Raw genomic sequence first — 14,376 nt, forward strand, 5'->3', positions numbered from 1 at the left:
GTGTGGACATCTTAGGCTGTTATTCAAAGGTCCACGGGCTTGTGTCTGAGAAGATGAGATTGGGATTAGGTTGGAGAATGCCGGAAGCGAAACTCACATCCCAATAATTACTGCCTTCTAGCTTTATCAAGCCTAACAGGTGCACAAACAGCACAAAGGAAACATATGAATAATGTATCATTTCTTTTCATCATGAAAACAGACCACAGAGGCGACAACGGTCAGCAGCCTGCAGGGATGAAGAAACGGCCAGATTTTAACAAAAGGGCACCCGGAAATTCATTCCTTCCTCCTGGGAAGGGTCTCATTATCACCCCAAAGCAAACTGCTACCTCGTAAAGCCACTCAGCAAGCCACATCACCTAGGACAGTCATCTATGCCCAATGTTGGAGTTCTGGGCCCCAATATTCTTGTGGCACTATTTTCCTGTGCCTGTGCTATAGGTTATGCAGTTGCCTCTATTTAGACCTGTGTAGGAGATTAGGGGGGCTTTCATTTCTCCAGGAGGGAAGTTTGGGTCCTAGTCAAACGATAGAATTCCTCTGCGATGGTGTCCCAGCTTCATGTTTTAACTTCAGACTTATCTGTGTGCCACACAATGTTTACTATAACACTCCCTTTTGCCTCTTGACACAAACTTTTGCAGCCATTCATACCGGTCTACCCTCTGTTTCTCCAATTCCTAGTCCTTTCTTATCTCTCTGCATAAGATAGGAAGGGACTGCAGGGAAAAAACGGAGAAAACTCAAGCTGTTCCAATGTCCCACAAGCCATGAAGGTAGCAAGAAGGATAAGAATGTCTTGTTCTATAGCCCTATCATATTTACTGCCTTTTACTTATATTTTTTTCTTAAATATAGATGTTTTATTTCCTCAGCCATATGCTGAACATGTTCTAGGAAAAGAAGGGATTTATTTTATTAATTTCTTAAGGATTTATTTATTATAAATCAGAGGGAGAGGACAGAGAGAATCTTAAGCAGACTCCACAGAGACTGACATGTGGCTCAACCCCACGACCCTGAGATCATGACTTGAGCTGAAATCAAGAGTCAGATGCTTAACCAACCATGCCACGCAGGCACCCTAAGAAGGGCTTTATTTTAGACTATGTCTTTCTACATTATATATTTATATTTATTCAGAGCAGCAATATAAATAGTTATCTGCTAGTTGATTATCCCATATAAAGACAAAGTTCTTACAGTTCACCTATCCATCCATCAACCCATTCTGTCATTGAGTCAATAATCATTTACTGACTGCTATCCACCTCAAATCTCTGCCGGGTGGTGCCCATCACAGGGCAGTTTATGCAGGTTCTGGAACTCTTCGATTCCTCAGTATCTGATACATAGCACCAAATAAAATATTCAGCTTTAACATTATAAAAATAAGGGGATGAAATTATGAAAATAATACAAGCTCATGGTAAACATTAAAACAGCATAGGAGGGCATAAGGGCAAAAGTAAGACTCCGGTTGCCACTCCACACAAACTTCCTATTCTAATAGCCTAAAAGTAATAGTTGTTGAAGGATTCTCCTCTATCCTTCAGAAACTTGTATCTTTTTTTTACAAAAATATCATTCTATATGTATTTTTCTGTTGTCCACACCTCTCATCTATACAATGTATTTTGGTTATTTTTTCATATAAGGTCATGTAACTCTCCTTGTTCTTTTTTTTTTTTTTTAAACAGTTTGATTGAGGAGGGGCACCTGGGTATCCCAATTGGTTAAGCATCTGACTTTGGCTCAGGTCATGATCTCAGGGTCCTGGGATCAAGCCCCGCCCGCATCAGGCTCCTTGCTCAGATGAGAGTCTGCTTGTCCATCTCCCTCTGCCCCTTACCCACTTATGCTCTCTCTCTCTCTCAAATACATACATACATACATACTTACATACATAAATACATAAAATCTTTAAAAAAAGAATCCATCCAGTTTCATTGAAGGGCACCTGGGTGGCTCAGTTGGTTAAGTATTTGACTCTTGATTTCAGCTCAGGTCACGATTCTCAGGGCTGCACGATTGAGCCTACATCATTGGGCTCCACACTAGACAAGGAGCCTGTGTAAAACTCTCTCTTTCCCTCTCTGCCCTCTCCCCCAACTTGCACACTCTGTGTCTCAACAAAACAAAACAGTTTTATTGAGCTATAATTCATATACCATGCAATCACCTATTTAAAAGTATATTATTCAGGGGTGCCTGGGTAGCTCAGTGGGTTAAGTGTTGGACTTTTGATTTCAGCTCAGGTCATGATCTCAGGGTCCTGGGATGGAGCTGCATCCCAAGCCTGTGTGGGCTCTGGGCTCAGCAAGGAGTCTGCTTGAGGATTTTCTCTCTCCCTCTGCAAACCCTCCCATACCCCCCACTGCTGCTCATGCTCTCTCTCTAAAATAAAGACATAAACCTCTAGAAAAATAGTGTATCATTCAATGATTTTTAGAATATTCAGAGCTGTGCAGCCACCACCATAATCCTCATTCATTCTTCTTAATTGTTGCAGAGATTTTGTTTTATCTTATGCCACAATCTCAGTAAATATTTGTTGAATGAATTTAAACAGATTTGGATTGAGAAAGTGGGGGGAAAAAGAAAATTAGAAACATAAAAATAAAAAGCTCCAAGGCTTCTGCTAGTCCTTTAAGACAGTTTTAAACAACTATGTCATAGTGATATAACAATATAAATGAAAAAATATTTTCACATTATCTGAATCTTTTCTTTCCAAATAGCAGAGTCCTAATCCATGTGTACATAAATTCATTTTGCATTGTGCTGGATTTCCTTTAGCAAGTCAATTATTTTTGCTTTCAAGTAATGTTTTATTTCATTTTGTAAGCTTAAAAATAAATATTACTTGCAATAATCTTCCAAATTAAGTTAGCTTATAATATTTCAACAGTAACAGGACAATTTTTCCAGCATTTGCTTCATATGTACTGTGAAGGTAAGCATTTCAGATTAATACAATATTTATAAAACGTCTAAAGAAATGTAAGCAAATTGTTTTTGAAATTATAAATATTAGGAGCTTTAAGCATATGTGGTGCTAAGTAATATTGACATGTCTGGGAAAATGTGCAAAACAGAGGGAAATAACACAACTACTCTTTCCCCACACTTACGTTCCCACATACAAAATAATACATTCTGAGTGGGAAAAAAGGCACTTGGTAAATTAGTAAGGCCTCCAGTGACATTAAAACATGCCCTTAAATCCAAACCTGAATCAAGGTAAGAATGAAAAATTTAGACTCAAATGCTGTTGAAGATAGGAAAGAAAAGAACACAGGCTCTTGTTTGTGTAAAAAGAGGAATTGCTGTCTCTACAGAATGTTGGAAAACATCTTTCTGGAGATTTTAAAAACATGACAAGAACACGACAGATATGATGCCACATTCCTCTCTAAGGATTGAGATTTGATTCCAGGAGGTCATACAGCTCATGGATTCTATTATTATAATCCAGGCCACACTGAGGCTCAAAGTGCAATATTCATTGTTCCTAAACGCTTCGTGTCTAAATTCCTGAAAGCTCTCCCCCTCAGGATGGCTCTGGTGCTCAGCAGTAATCTAGCAAGTGCTCAACTTCAAATGCATCAGCAAGCATATACCATTTTTCCAAAAACAAATCAATCAGATGTCAGAAACAGATTTCTCAGATCTTTTTCTCTCCTTAGATTAAACTTAATCATTCCTGGGATTTGACAGAGATCTGAGAAGAATTCTCTATCTTAGATTCTTCAGGCAAACAGTCTTGATCTTAAAAAGTTTCTAATTTCTCCAAGTTTCCTTAAAAATGTCTCTTACCTTTAGAATGACTTTATACTTTGCCCCTGTGTCTTGGACTTAAAATCTAGCACAGGTAAGGAGATAATGGATCTGTTTAATGAGGGCAAAATAAAACCCAAGAAAATACAGTCTCCATAGAAAATATCCAAATATATACCAGGCATAGGAAGCTCCAGCCTCTTCATGCTTTTTAAAAATACTGTACAGGACTTTGAATACGGGGAATTGGCTGAACTCTTTGAAAGTAATTTTTACTTGGCCCATCCTCAGAGTGAAATCATTGTTGTGAAAAACAGTACTCAGGAGTTAAGGTGACCAAAAAGACGCCTGAAACGTTCTCTTCTTCCTACTTTCTGAAGAGAGGGGAGAGGGTAATAGGACAGATTACAGAGTCAGAGAAATTATCAGCGGAGGGAATGAGACTGTGCTTGGTGCATAACAGAAACCGCAAAAGATCAGTGTATCCCTGCAGCCACAGTAGCAAACCGACTTAAGGCAGTTTACATAGAAAAGCAATTTATTAAAGAGTGTTAGGTATTTCTGGGACACCAGAGAGTCTGTCTTTGAGGTTATCCAACTAGGGAAGATGCTCAACCTTCATTAGGAAGCTTCCTCAGGAGCCCCACTGTTGCTCTGGTAGTTCCAGCTCTACTTGCCTCACCTACCCTGAATGCTAGATACTAACAGCTATGCACCTATATTACCTCCTAAGCTTGAAAGCCCCCACTGCCAGCCTTGCCAGAAAATGGATTCTTGCCTTCTCACATAGCTCTCTTATAACAAAATCTCAAATAGGTGCATTTGATTGCCATAGAACATATCATGAGAATGGGGAAAATTAAGCAGTTAGCTTCTACTCTGGGAGATGGGTACATGATGTGAGATAATCCCCAAATGTGAGAATGGTGTGGCTGGGAAGCTACAAAGCATGGTACATTATCTTCCATTGGAAGAATGGTTCCAGTATAGAAGCCAGAAAATCAGCAGGTCTTGATAGATTAGATATTACAAGTGAGGGAGAGGGGGCAGTATGAGTGACTCTCAGATTTCAGGTGTGCATATGTGGTGGATGGTGGTGCCATACTAAGTTGGGATGGGCATGTTTAGTGCAAGAAAGGCCATTGGGGTCAAGGATTCAGTTTGGGGGGATTCTGGGAAGACAACAGCAGAAGTGGCATATTGTTTAATCTCCTCAAAGCAGCCTATGAAAAGAAACCAAAAATAGAACAATAAAGCCAAACACTCATGGGGATAATCTTCAACAGTAGGCAATAAGGTGCTTATTTCCATCTACTACAAAATATGAATGGATAAGGAGTAACCACTGACAGCTCTAAGACCTGCTTGTCCCGACACCTTTGCAGGACAGAGGAAAACAAGAGACATCAGAGGGACTAGAGAACCCAAAAGAGCCAAGTACTCCTCAATGGAAACTTCAGAAACCCGAGAGGGGTTTTACATTCTAAAAATGAGTGAGCACACAATTTGCGGTGAGCTCTGAAGGGGCCCCAGAAGTCTGGGTCCCATCAGGTCCCAAGTCGTCAAAACTTACTTCTAGGACAAAGTTCTATCATGATGAGAAAATGCTGCAAGGAGAATGCAAATTGAGCATCACAGAACAGTAGAGTCAAAGGAAATAGCAGGTCAAGATAAAATTACGGGAGGACACAGCTCCAGAAAGTAAACTGCGAGATCTTTCGAACATTGCACAAACACAGCGAAAGAGAGAACTAGAGCTGTGAGTTTAGAAGGATTATCTGGAGCCACACATATTTCTAGAAGTTAAGGAAAACAAAGGAAAGAATGATCTTAATCTTAATGTGAAAAAAACGATTAAGAAGCAGAGTAACGTCTCTACAGAAAAGGAATGAACACTAGAGAGACGTTACCACAATATGTCTTGCCACAGAGAGAGGATGTGCTCTGACACAGCAGGGCTCTCATGGCTTATGGTCTGAAGCTTTGCATCAAATAAACTGAGGACCCGCAAAGGAGCACTGTGACTGTGGGAGACAACCTCAAGAGAGTTGCCAAGGCTCACTGCCCTGAGTCTTGTTAAGGGTTCCTTCTCTTATGAGATGTGATGGTGCAAAAGGATGAACTGGGAGGGCATTTAGTGAATTGCGGATATAGGTAAGGGGTTTTGCCCATGGACATTTTTGTGAAAGTTTATTCTAATGAGCTGGGCTCACTATATTTTTTATTCCCATCATGTTGAGAATAATCACGAAGCCAAATATTCCACCAGTCAGACTGATCTTTGTCTTTTTTTTACATTTTCCAGCAGCTGCAACCCCTGGGCTAGAGCTGGGTAGGAAATGGCAGGGACTTGCAGTGGAGAGAAAAGACTAGGGGCTGGAGGTAGACTTCTGAATAGTAATAACAGCAACTTTCAACAACACTGACTTGTTATTCTGATTAAATAATCAAAAATTTTAAATAGTAAGAAATACATACTTGAGTTTTTTTTTCAAAAGATTTTGAGAGAAAGACATGAGTGCATATGCACACACAATTGAGGAGGTGAGGAGGGGGAGAGGGAGAAGCAGACTCCCCAGAGCAGGGAGCCCAACCTGGGGCTTGATTCAAGGACTCTGAGATTGCAACCTACAGACTGAGTCACCTAGGCGCCTCTATGCTTGGGTTTTATTTATTTATTTTATCTAGTGCGCCTGGGTGGCACAGTTGGTTGAGCGGCTGACTCTTGATTTCAGCTCAGATCATGATCTTGGGGTGGTGGGGTCAAGATCCATGCAGTGAGCTCTGTGCCCATTGGGGAGTCTGCTTGAGATTCACTCTCTCTAAAAGTAGATAAATCCTTTTAAAAAATGCTCCTTATCTATAATACTATCTAGATATTAAATAGATAATTTGGAATTTTTGTTAGCATTTATAGAATTTAAAATATTCCTTCTAAGCAACCACACAAACACATTTTTTCCCAAGCCAAAACACATATTCCCATGCTTGAAATGCTGTTTCTAATTTCTAATTTATTTTTACAGGCTAATTTGCAAAATGAAATTGTTTGGATGATTGGTTTGCAGTAAACATGGTATACCAAATTGGTTTCTAAATTTAGAGAAAGGTTGAATCTCCTCTTATAATAATCAAGAAATAATAAAAGTATTAATGATAATGGAGCTTCCATAATTAAAGTCAAATTCTGAAATAAGCAGAAATGAACTTTAGCAGGTAGTAGCAACATAAATTATAATTCTTGCAAATGGTTATTTTGAGCTCTTTTCATGGGATAATGCAATCTCCAATATGCAATTTACTAAATGATAATACATGTATCATATGTGTCATAATTATGTTCATAGTCTTGTTGAATTTAGTACTATTAGGCATAACAAAGACATAGGAAATAGTACATGAGAGTCTAAGAGTCATAAAACACAAAGTCGTTTTAATGAACGCCTTGATTTCTATGTCTGATATTTAAAAAAATTTTAGAAAGTAGTAATTGTTATCCATAGAAATGTTTTCAAAGACAAATCTTGTTTATATATAATAGGATTTGCAGATGAACTCTAGATTTTAAATATAGTAGACTCCATGTCCTTTCTTGGAGGTTTTTGAGGGTTGATTTTTGGTAAGATCTCTTTGGCATAAAATGTTTTATGAAGTCCAGCTTCTCGAAGTGCTAACTCAAAACGGAGTCTAGGGTCAGAAATTATCTGTGGAAATAAAATACATTTAAATAAGTGGCAATTCATCAAACTAAATTTTACCATTTAGTTCTATATTTCCTCAAGATGTTTAACTTATTTTTTTCTGGGTAGATGACTAGATGAGAATAAACTTGGTGTACACGGTGACTATATTATTGGTTTGCCTTTTTTTTTTTTTTTTAACTGAAAATGTCCAGGGGCACCTGGGTGGCTCAATCGGTTAAGTGGCCAACTCTTAATTTTGGCTCAGGTCATGATCTCAGGGTCCTGAGATAGAGCCCTGAGTTAGGCTCACACTCAGCCAGGGAGTCTGCTTGTGGATTCTCCCTTTCCCTCTCCCCCAAGCTCATTGACATGCTCGCTCGCTCTCTCTCTCTCAAATAAATAAATCTTAAAAGAAAAGGTCCAAATCTTTTTTTTTTTAGCATTTTTTTAAAGATTTTATTTATTCATTTATAGAGACAGAGAGAGAGGCAGAGACACAGGCAGAGGGAGAAGCAGGCTCCATGCAGAGAGCCCGACGTGGGACTCGATCCAGGGTCCCCAGGATCACACCCTGGGCTGCAGGCAGCGCTAAACCGCTGTGCCACTGGGGCTGCCCGAAAAGGTCCAAATCTTGATATCATTTTCCAGTGCATCTGTGGTTTCCAATATAATGTATAGGGAATATCATACTAGATTAGTCAAAATATGACACCTTGAAATTATTAAAAGATGAGGTAAAAAAAAGCTCACTTTCAGTACTATCATTGATTCATAATTGATAGCTAGAATTAGAAAATACAATCATTGATTAAACCACAACCTTGTGCATTGGTCTTTAAACAAACATTCTAATTTCTCCATCATTCAGCAATATGTAAGTTATGTTTAAACACATGGCCCCTACTTTAAAAACAAGAATCAATCGAGTTCTCCTTCCAAGCCTGGATTTCTATTTCAAGCAGAATTAGAAAATGTTTCCACCAATGTGATCCTAAATGGGAATCGAAATATGAATAGCTCAGTTTCTATTTTCATTTATAGCCAATTGGAACTTATTCTTCTTCCCCTCCTTCTATGAACGTTAAATGTCAACAGACATTATTTGCAATGATAAGGTAGCCACATATTGATTTTAGCTAATGGGACATTTAATGTGGACTTGAAGCCCCCCCCCACCAGAGGATAGGATAATAAGCTGTTGAATGCAGCCCCTCCTTCAAGAAACTCTTAAACTAATAGGGGTCATAAGAAAGTATGCAGATAACTACAGCTCATGGCACATGTGACTGATGTTCCAAGAATAGAATACAGAGGTACATCTCCTGGTGCGGGTGAGACTAGGATGACCTCAGGTAAGGCGGAGCACTTGAGCTAACTATAAAGCCCACCCTATTCTTCTATGAAGCAAAGTGAGGAGGAAAAGAGATGGAGCAGAAAAGGAAGTCACGTGCACATTCAGAGGTCAAATAGGTCAACTTGGGAGCAGGGCAGTTTGGGTGGAATGCTGGAGTGGCAGTCTACTACAATTGTCTACACAGGAAGTAATAAATGCTAAACTTGACTGGTCGCAAGGAAGAGAGAACCGTCAGAACCACTATGAAGAGAAGAGTCAAGTGATGAGGTACAGGAATGAGAGGCAGTGATGCGTACAAGTCAAAAATATGACAGAGATTTGTGTCTGAGAAGCAACATATATTTTAGCCTTAGACCTAATTTCTCCTCTTCTGGCTATAGTCTCTGTGCTCACTTCCAAGGATTTATGCCCCACCTGTGTGCTCCCTAATTATGTCCTGGACTCACCTGTCTTCTCTTGCCTTCTGGTTCGTAAGGTTTAAAATGTCTCATTATACTATTTGTAAAATAGAGATCAAATGAAATGGAGACCTCTTTCGAAAACTGACCTCCATTTCCCCAATTCACCTCCCCAGAAGCAGCCCATCAGTTTCTTGTGAATGTGTCCTAGACATCTTCACCCTAAACCTGACAGGAACAAAACAATCTCTCTCTCTCCCTAAGTCTGTTTTTACTTCTGTCTTCTTATATGGCTAATGGCAGCCACACCTAAGGATTATAATTTACTAAATTACTTCAAGGTGTCAGGCAATGGCCTAGGCAATTGACATTATCCTAATCCTCATAAGAACCTTACAAATTATTTTACAGATGAAGTAAACAAGACATAAAGATGTTAATAGCTTACGCCAGTTCACACAGCCAGTATAGATAGCAGATGTGGGTTTGAATCCAAAATGCAGGTTCTCCTCAGTGTCACTTGCTGCCTTGCTTAGGATCATTACTCCCTCCTCCCAGCCAGGGCCATCCGTGACCCGCCCCCCGACCTCCCACGTTCAGGAGAGGGGCACCACCTGAAAAGGATCTGACCCCTGCTGCCAAACCCACCAATTTGCTGTCCAGGACACGTGGCTAAAACACACCTGATTGTATAATTCACCTGCTTCTGAGTCGCCTGTGCTCTCAGGATATCTCCGCAGGCCAAGAGTTACTGTACTTTTCAGTCTGACCCTAACCTGTTCCCAATCTCACCTCCCAGCACCCACCCTTGCCACGTGCCTTACACTGGAGACACGTCAGTAAGGGCCCCTTTCCACCCTCTTCTGCTTGGTGAAACCCTTGTTGCCTTAGCCCAGGTACCGGAGAGCTTTCCAATTTCTGACTTCGACTCTTGGCCAACCCCAGCTGCCCGCCCTGCTGTGGCTTCTGCTGATACATCTTTCTAATGAGCCCCTCTTCTTTCGCCCCATCCCTCCTCCCAACCTATTTTTTTTTTGTTTTAGTTTAAATCACCTGGAATAAATTGTTACTGCTGCTAAGAATCCTCAACTAAGATGCAGCGTGGTTTCCTCTTTGACACTTGGTCTGACTTCCCTAGTCGGCGGTTCCATTGGTTCGCGTCCCCTTGCCACCGCAGCCCCCAGACCTCCACATGGGAGGTGGTCTCACCCCAGGGCATTGTTCCCATATGGGCTAGCTGCCCTCCCAAACCAGCTGCCCTGCTCACTCCTCCAACAAAACAAGTGCATCTTGCTTGAGGAGGCAGCCCTGGTGACATCGCAATGCCAGATAGAGTATACGTTCCATACATATTTGTCCAATTAGTAAATGAGTTGTTCAAGAAGAGGCACACTCGATTTGTTAGTAAGTGATCAAAGTTTCTTACTTTTTAATTAAATATTTAGCTTCTCTCCTTAGATCTGTAAAATTAAACGAGGGAGAACTTTCTCCCTTAATTTCAGCATTGACTATGTTTTAGTGTTTATAAACGTGAACTCAGTTTCTGAAACTAAACTTTTTATTTGCAATTTTCAAAAAAAATTCAGCGACATCCATTCATTCATCTGTCCTCCTTCCCTGCCTTCCATCTGTCCATCCAAAAAGACTTTAAAATCCTTTCTCAGTAACAGGAACAGACTAAGAGGAGTCAGAAGTTCCTAGAAATGGTTAAATGACACCTTAATACTTTTCCACAGAAAATGTTTTATCATTAGCTCTATTATCTTCATTTTAATTTCTGAAAGTTTCACTCTGCTTTGTCTTATCAGTATCATCAGTTGTTGCTTTAATGGGATTTACATTATGAATTTAAACAAATTCTGAATGATAAACATTTAAACAATAAAATACGGTATTAAGACAACCTAAGTTTTAAAAATTATTTTTAACATAAAAATGTAAATTTAAATAATTTTCAATGACAGATTCCTAATACCTTCAGATAAACTGTCCCATGGTCACCTATCAACTATTTTATAACATTAAGAATTGGGCAGTAATTGTGTGCTATCATTTAGCAGTAAAAATTATGCTAATCTATGTGGCATTCAAATGTAAATCTTGAAAATAATCTGAAACCCAAAACACTTCCATAAATCTTAACATCATCATGGCTTTTGCGTCAATCATGCTAATTCCCATAATTACCTGGTGTTCATTGTATGTATTCAGTGTAAAGAGTGGCTTTTGAAGAATAAATTCTTCTTCAATTCCAATACCCATCCTTGCTTTTGACGCCGTTGTGTCTGACATCATTCTAACAGGGTCAAACTGTGCGACAATAGCAACCTAAAAGAAGAAAAAGCATGGCTACTTGGATTAAGATACAAGCTTCCTACATCTGGGGAACCCTGTTAATGTTTAATGTCCATTAAAGATAAAACATCTTTAATAAAATTTCCTAAGGACAGGCAGACAGAACAGTAAAGCAGGCCAATACTAGAGATCCTTTTTTTTTTTTCTTTTTCCAATCCTAGAGACCCACAAAGGAGTTAATGGTTTAAAAACAGAGCGTATTAAAAGGCCATGACATTTATTGTTTGCTACTGACTGAAAATTATAGTTATGATTAAATTTATAATTAAATTTAGATAAAAACTTATCTATCTGGTACTAAGTCACAGGAGATCTGATATAGAAAACCTACACATTGAATTACTTTAAAAGTAAAAAATATTAATGTTTAACCGCTAGCAACTTATGGCCATGGTAACAACCCCACAAAGCTTTTCAGAAAGTTTAATCTGATCAAGCTCAGTCTCGAATATATTATTCATGCCTACAGTTGAGTTGTATTGGCATTATTGGGCAAGATGGGTGAATCCTATTAAGTAACTAGAGTTCCAGGGACTGTTGTAAACCATTGACACCCTTCTACTGAAAAACTGAAGAGTCATTTTAACCTAACTGACCTTGTCCTTTATGATAATTGAAATAATTCAAACTTGTATCCTAATGAAAAGCCACTAATTTTGTAAATTATATGCACCATTAGTAACACCTGCCTGTTAATTCCTAAAGTCAAGAATTAACATTAAGAAAATGGCATTTTTAATGCCATTTAGAAACTGTAATGGCATAACTGGGGGGTTGAACATACTTTAATTATTATAGGTTTCCTAGTCAAAATGTCTTATACTGGTTCTAAACACTGATTACAGGTAATGGGCACCGATATTTCCTCTCTCAAAGAGTTCACAGATGGAAAAAATTCTAGTCATAGGGACTCTGTAAGCTATAAAAGTTACATTGTGATCAAGAATGTGTTTAGTAATAGTGACATTAAAGTTTTGTCCCCAGAAGGCCATGGTATGTGATTATTTGCTAATGATTGAATAATTTAAATTTTGTTGAATCTAGGATGACAAGGACTTACATTCCTGCACTTTGAATTTATTTCTGTCATCTATTTTATTGAAGATGATATAACAGTTGTATGCATTTACATTTCTTCTAAATTATGCCATTTAACTAGACCTCCTTGGTTTGAATCCAGTCTGACAGTTAATAGCTGTGTGACTTTGGGGAACCCCTGTGCCTCCTCAGTTTACTCTTCTATAAAATAAGAATATTGCCATAAAATAGAAATAACACATATGTCATGGGGTTGTTGTAGGTATTAAATGGGATAAAACCTAAGAACATTCAGAATAGTGCTTTATAATTAGTATTTTTTTAAAAATGTGAACACATTACTACAAACCTATGAGGCAGCTACTACTATTCTTATTCTCATTGTTCAGGGGAGGAAATGGAGGAAATGAGCTTAGGGAAATTAAGTAAAAGATCTAAGTTTCCTCTGCTAATAGGAGCAAACCAGGTTGTACCAGGTTTGACAGACACCAGAGGCCAAGTTCTTATCTGAGATTCCATGTTGCCTTCACTGACATGGACGGGAAATCAGAGAGTCATTTCCTGTCAGCCAGAAAATGGTGTCAATGGACTTTGGAGCTTATGAGTTAATCACTTCCAGATAAAATCTCTGAAAAATTATCAAGTAAAACTATTTTAATCACATTTCTCAAATTCTCATATTCCTGCTTTTGCCATCTACTGTCCAAAAACTTTGGTCTACTTTCTATGAGGCAAAGCAATGGGAGGCTCTAATTCTCTCACAAAAAAATAGTACTTTTAAAAAGTGGTTTTTCACGTGTTTGCTGATTGTAGGGTATTTCCAAATAGAGGTTTCTATCCCCAAAGAGGATTACCTGGCTCTAGCTCCACCAGGTTTTTTGAGACCATAAAATCCTTCTGGTAGATGCAAAGTTCCACTCCTGTAAATGGATACTCTTCAGCTAATAAACTAGAGGAAATATGAATGCATTTAAATCTTGGGAGAGCTAAAAAAAAAAAAATCTTGGGAGAGCTTTTTGAAAGGTGCTGATAAAATTATTTTAATATACTAAGAAACTGGAAACTGTTCAACATGAATCTAATTGTTCCCAGGAATGAAGATCGGTGTCCCAATTTGGAAAAGTTACATTTTATAATCACAGATGTTGTGAACTAAGCCTGCTAATGATGTTATTAAGGACACTTACAAACCACCCATGAAACTTTCCAAATTAAAAACACCTGTTTCCTCAGGGCTTCTAGCCTCCTCTCTCTCTCCTCGTCTTCATGTGCTTCTTGAAGGGCCACTTCTTTTTTCTCCACCAAACGCTTTTCCAGTAATTTTTGTCTATATTTCACCCTTTAAAAATAAATCACAAGGAAGTTGGGAAAATAATTATGGAAATTATATGAATAGGAGCACAGGGGCAGAAAGCATGTTGGAGGCGACATCATGGTCATAGTGTATTTTTACTTGTTTTTGGTTGATGTCTCACATCCACACGATAAAATGCACTGGTATAAAATGGAATCTACACTAATTCGAATAGCCAGAGGACTGCAGATCATGAGGCAGGAAAACACAGGGTAAAATCCAATAAATCCAATCCATCTCTTTCTTCCCTAGAATCATTGTATTGACTCTCAAACTGTCTGTCGCCTGCCACAGTTGCAGCTCATCCAACCCAACTGATGACAGTCTCACTCTTTGAGTGATTATTCCAGCAGTTTTCTGAAGACGAGTTTTAACACAATTTGAGTTGTTAAAAGGGCTGTTACCAGTTAA

At 38.7% G+C, this 14,376-nt stretch overlaps 1 protein-coding gene across 14 annotated transcripts in view; it reads right to left on the minus strand.

The window, feature by feature from the left end:
• CCDC148 (coiled-coil domain containing 148) overlaps nucleotides 1-14,376 on the minus strand; it is a 283,318-nt gene that overhangs the window by 38,121 nt on the left and 230,821 nt on the right. For 10 of the 14 annotated variants that reach the window (XR_012000288.1, XM_072751567.1, XM_072751579.1 and 7 more), the window contains 2 exons: nucleotides 13,833-13,950; nucleotides 11,406-11,546 (listed from right to left, as the gene is read on the minus strand). Coding sequence is in view for 13 of the 14 variants with exons in the window: in XM_072751567.1 (XP_072607668.1) it covers nucleotides 11,406-11,546; nucleotides 13,833-13,950 (259 nt within the window). In the remaining variant the exon portion in view is untranslated. Of the gene's footprint in view, nucleotides 1-2,813; nucleotides 7,488-10,710; nucleotides 10,916-11,405; nucleotides 11,547-13,832; nucleotides 13,951-14,376 lie in introns of those variants that run through there. The other 4 variants (XM_072751578.1, XM_072751577.1, XM_072751569.1 and 1 more) reach the window with 2 other exon arrangements.

The sequence above is a fragment of the Vulpes vulpes genome, chromosome 3 (genome assembly GCF_048418805.1).
Source record: "Vulpes vulpes isolate BD-2025 chromosome 3, VulVul3, whole genome shotgun sequence".
Lineage (NCBI taxonomy): Eukaryota > Metazoa > Chordata > Mammalia > Carnivora > Canidae > Vulpes > Vulpes vulpes.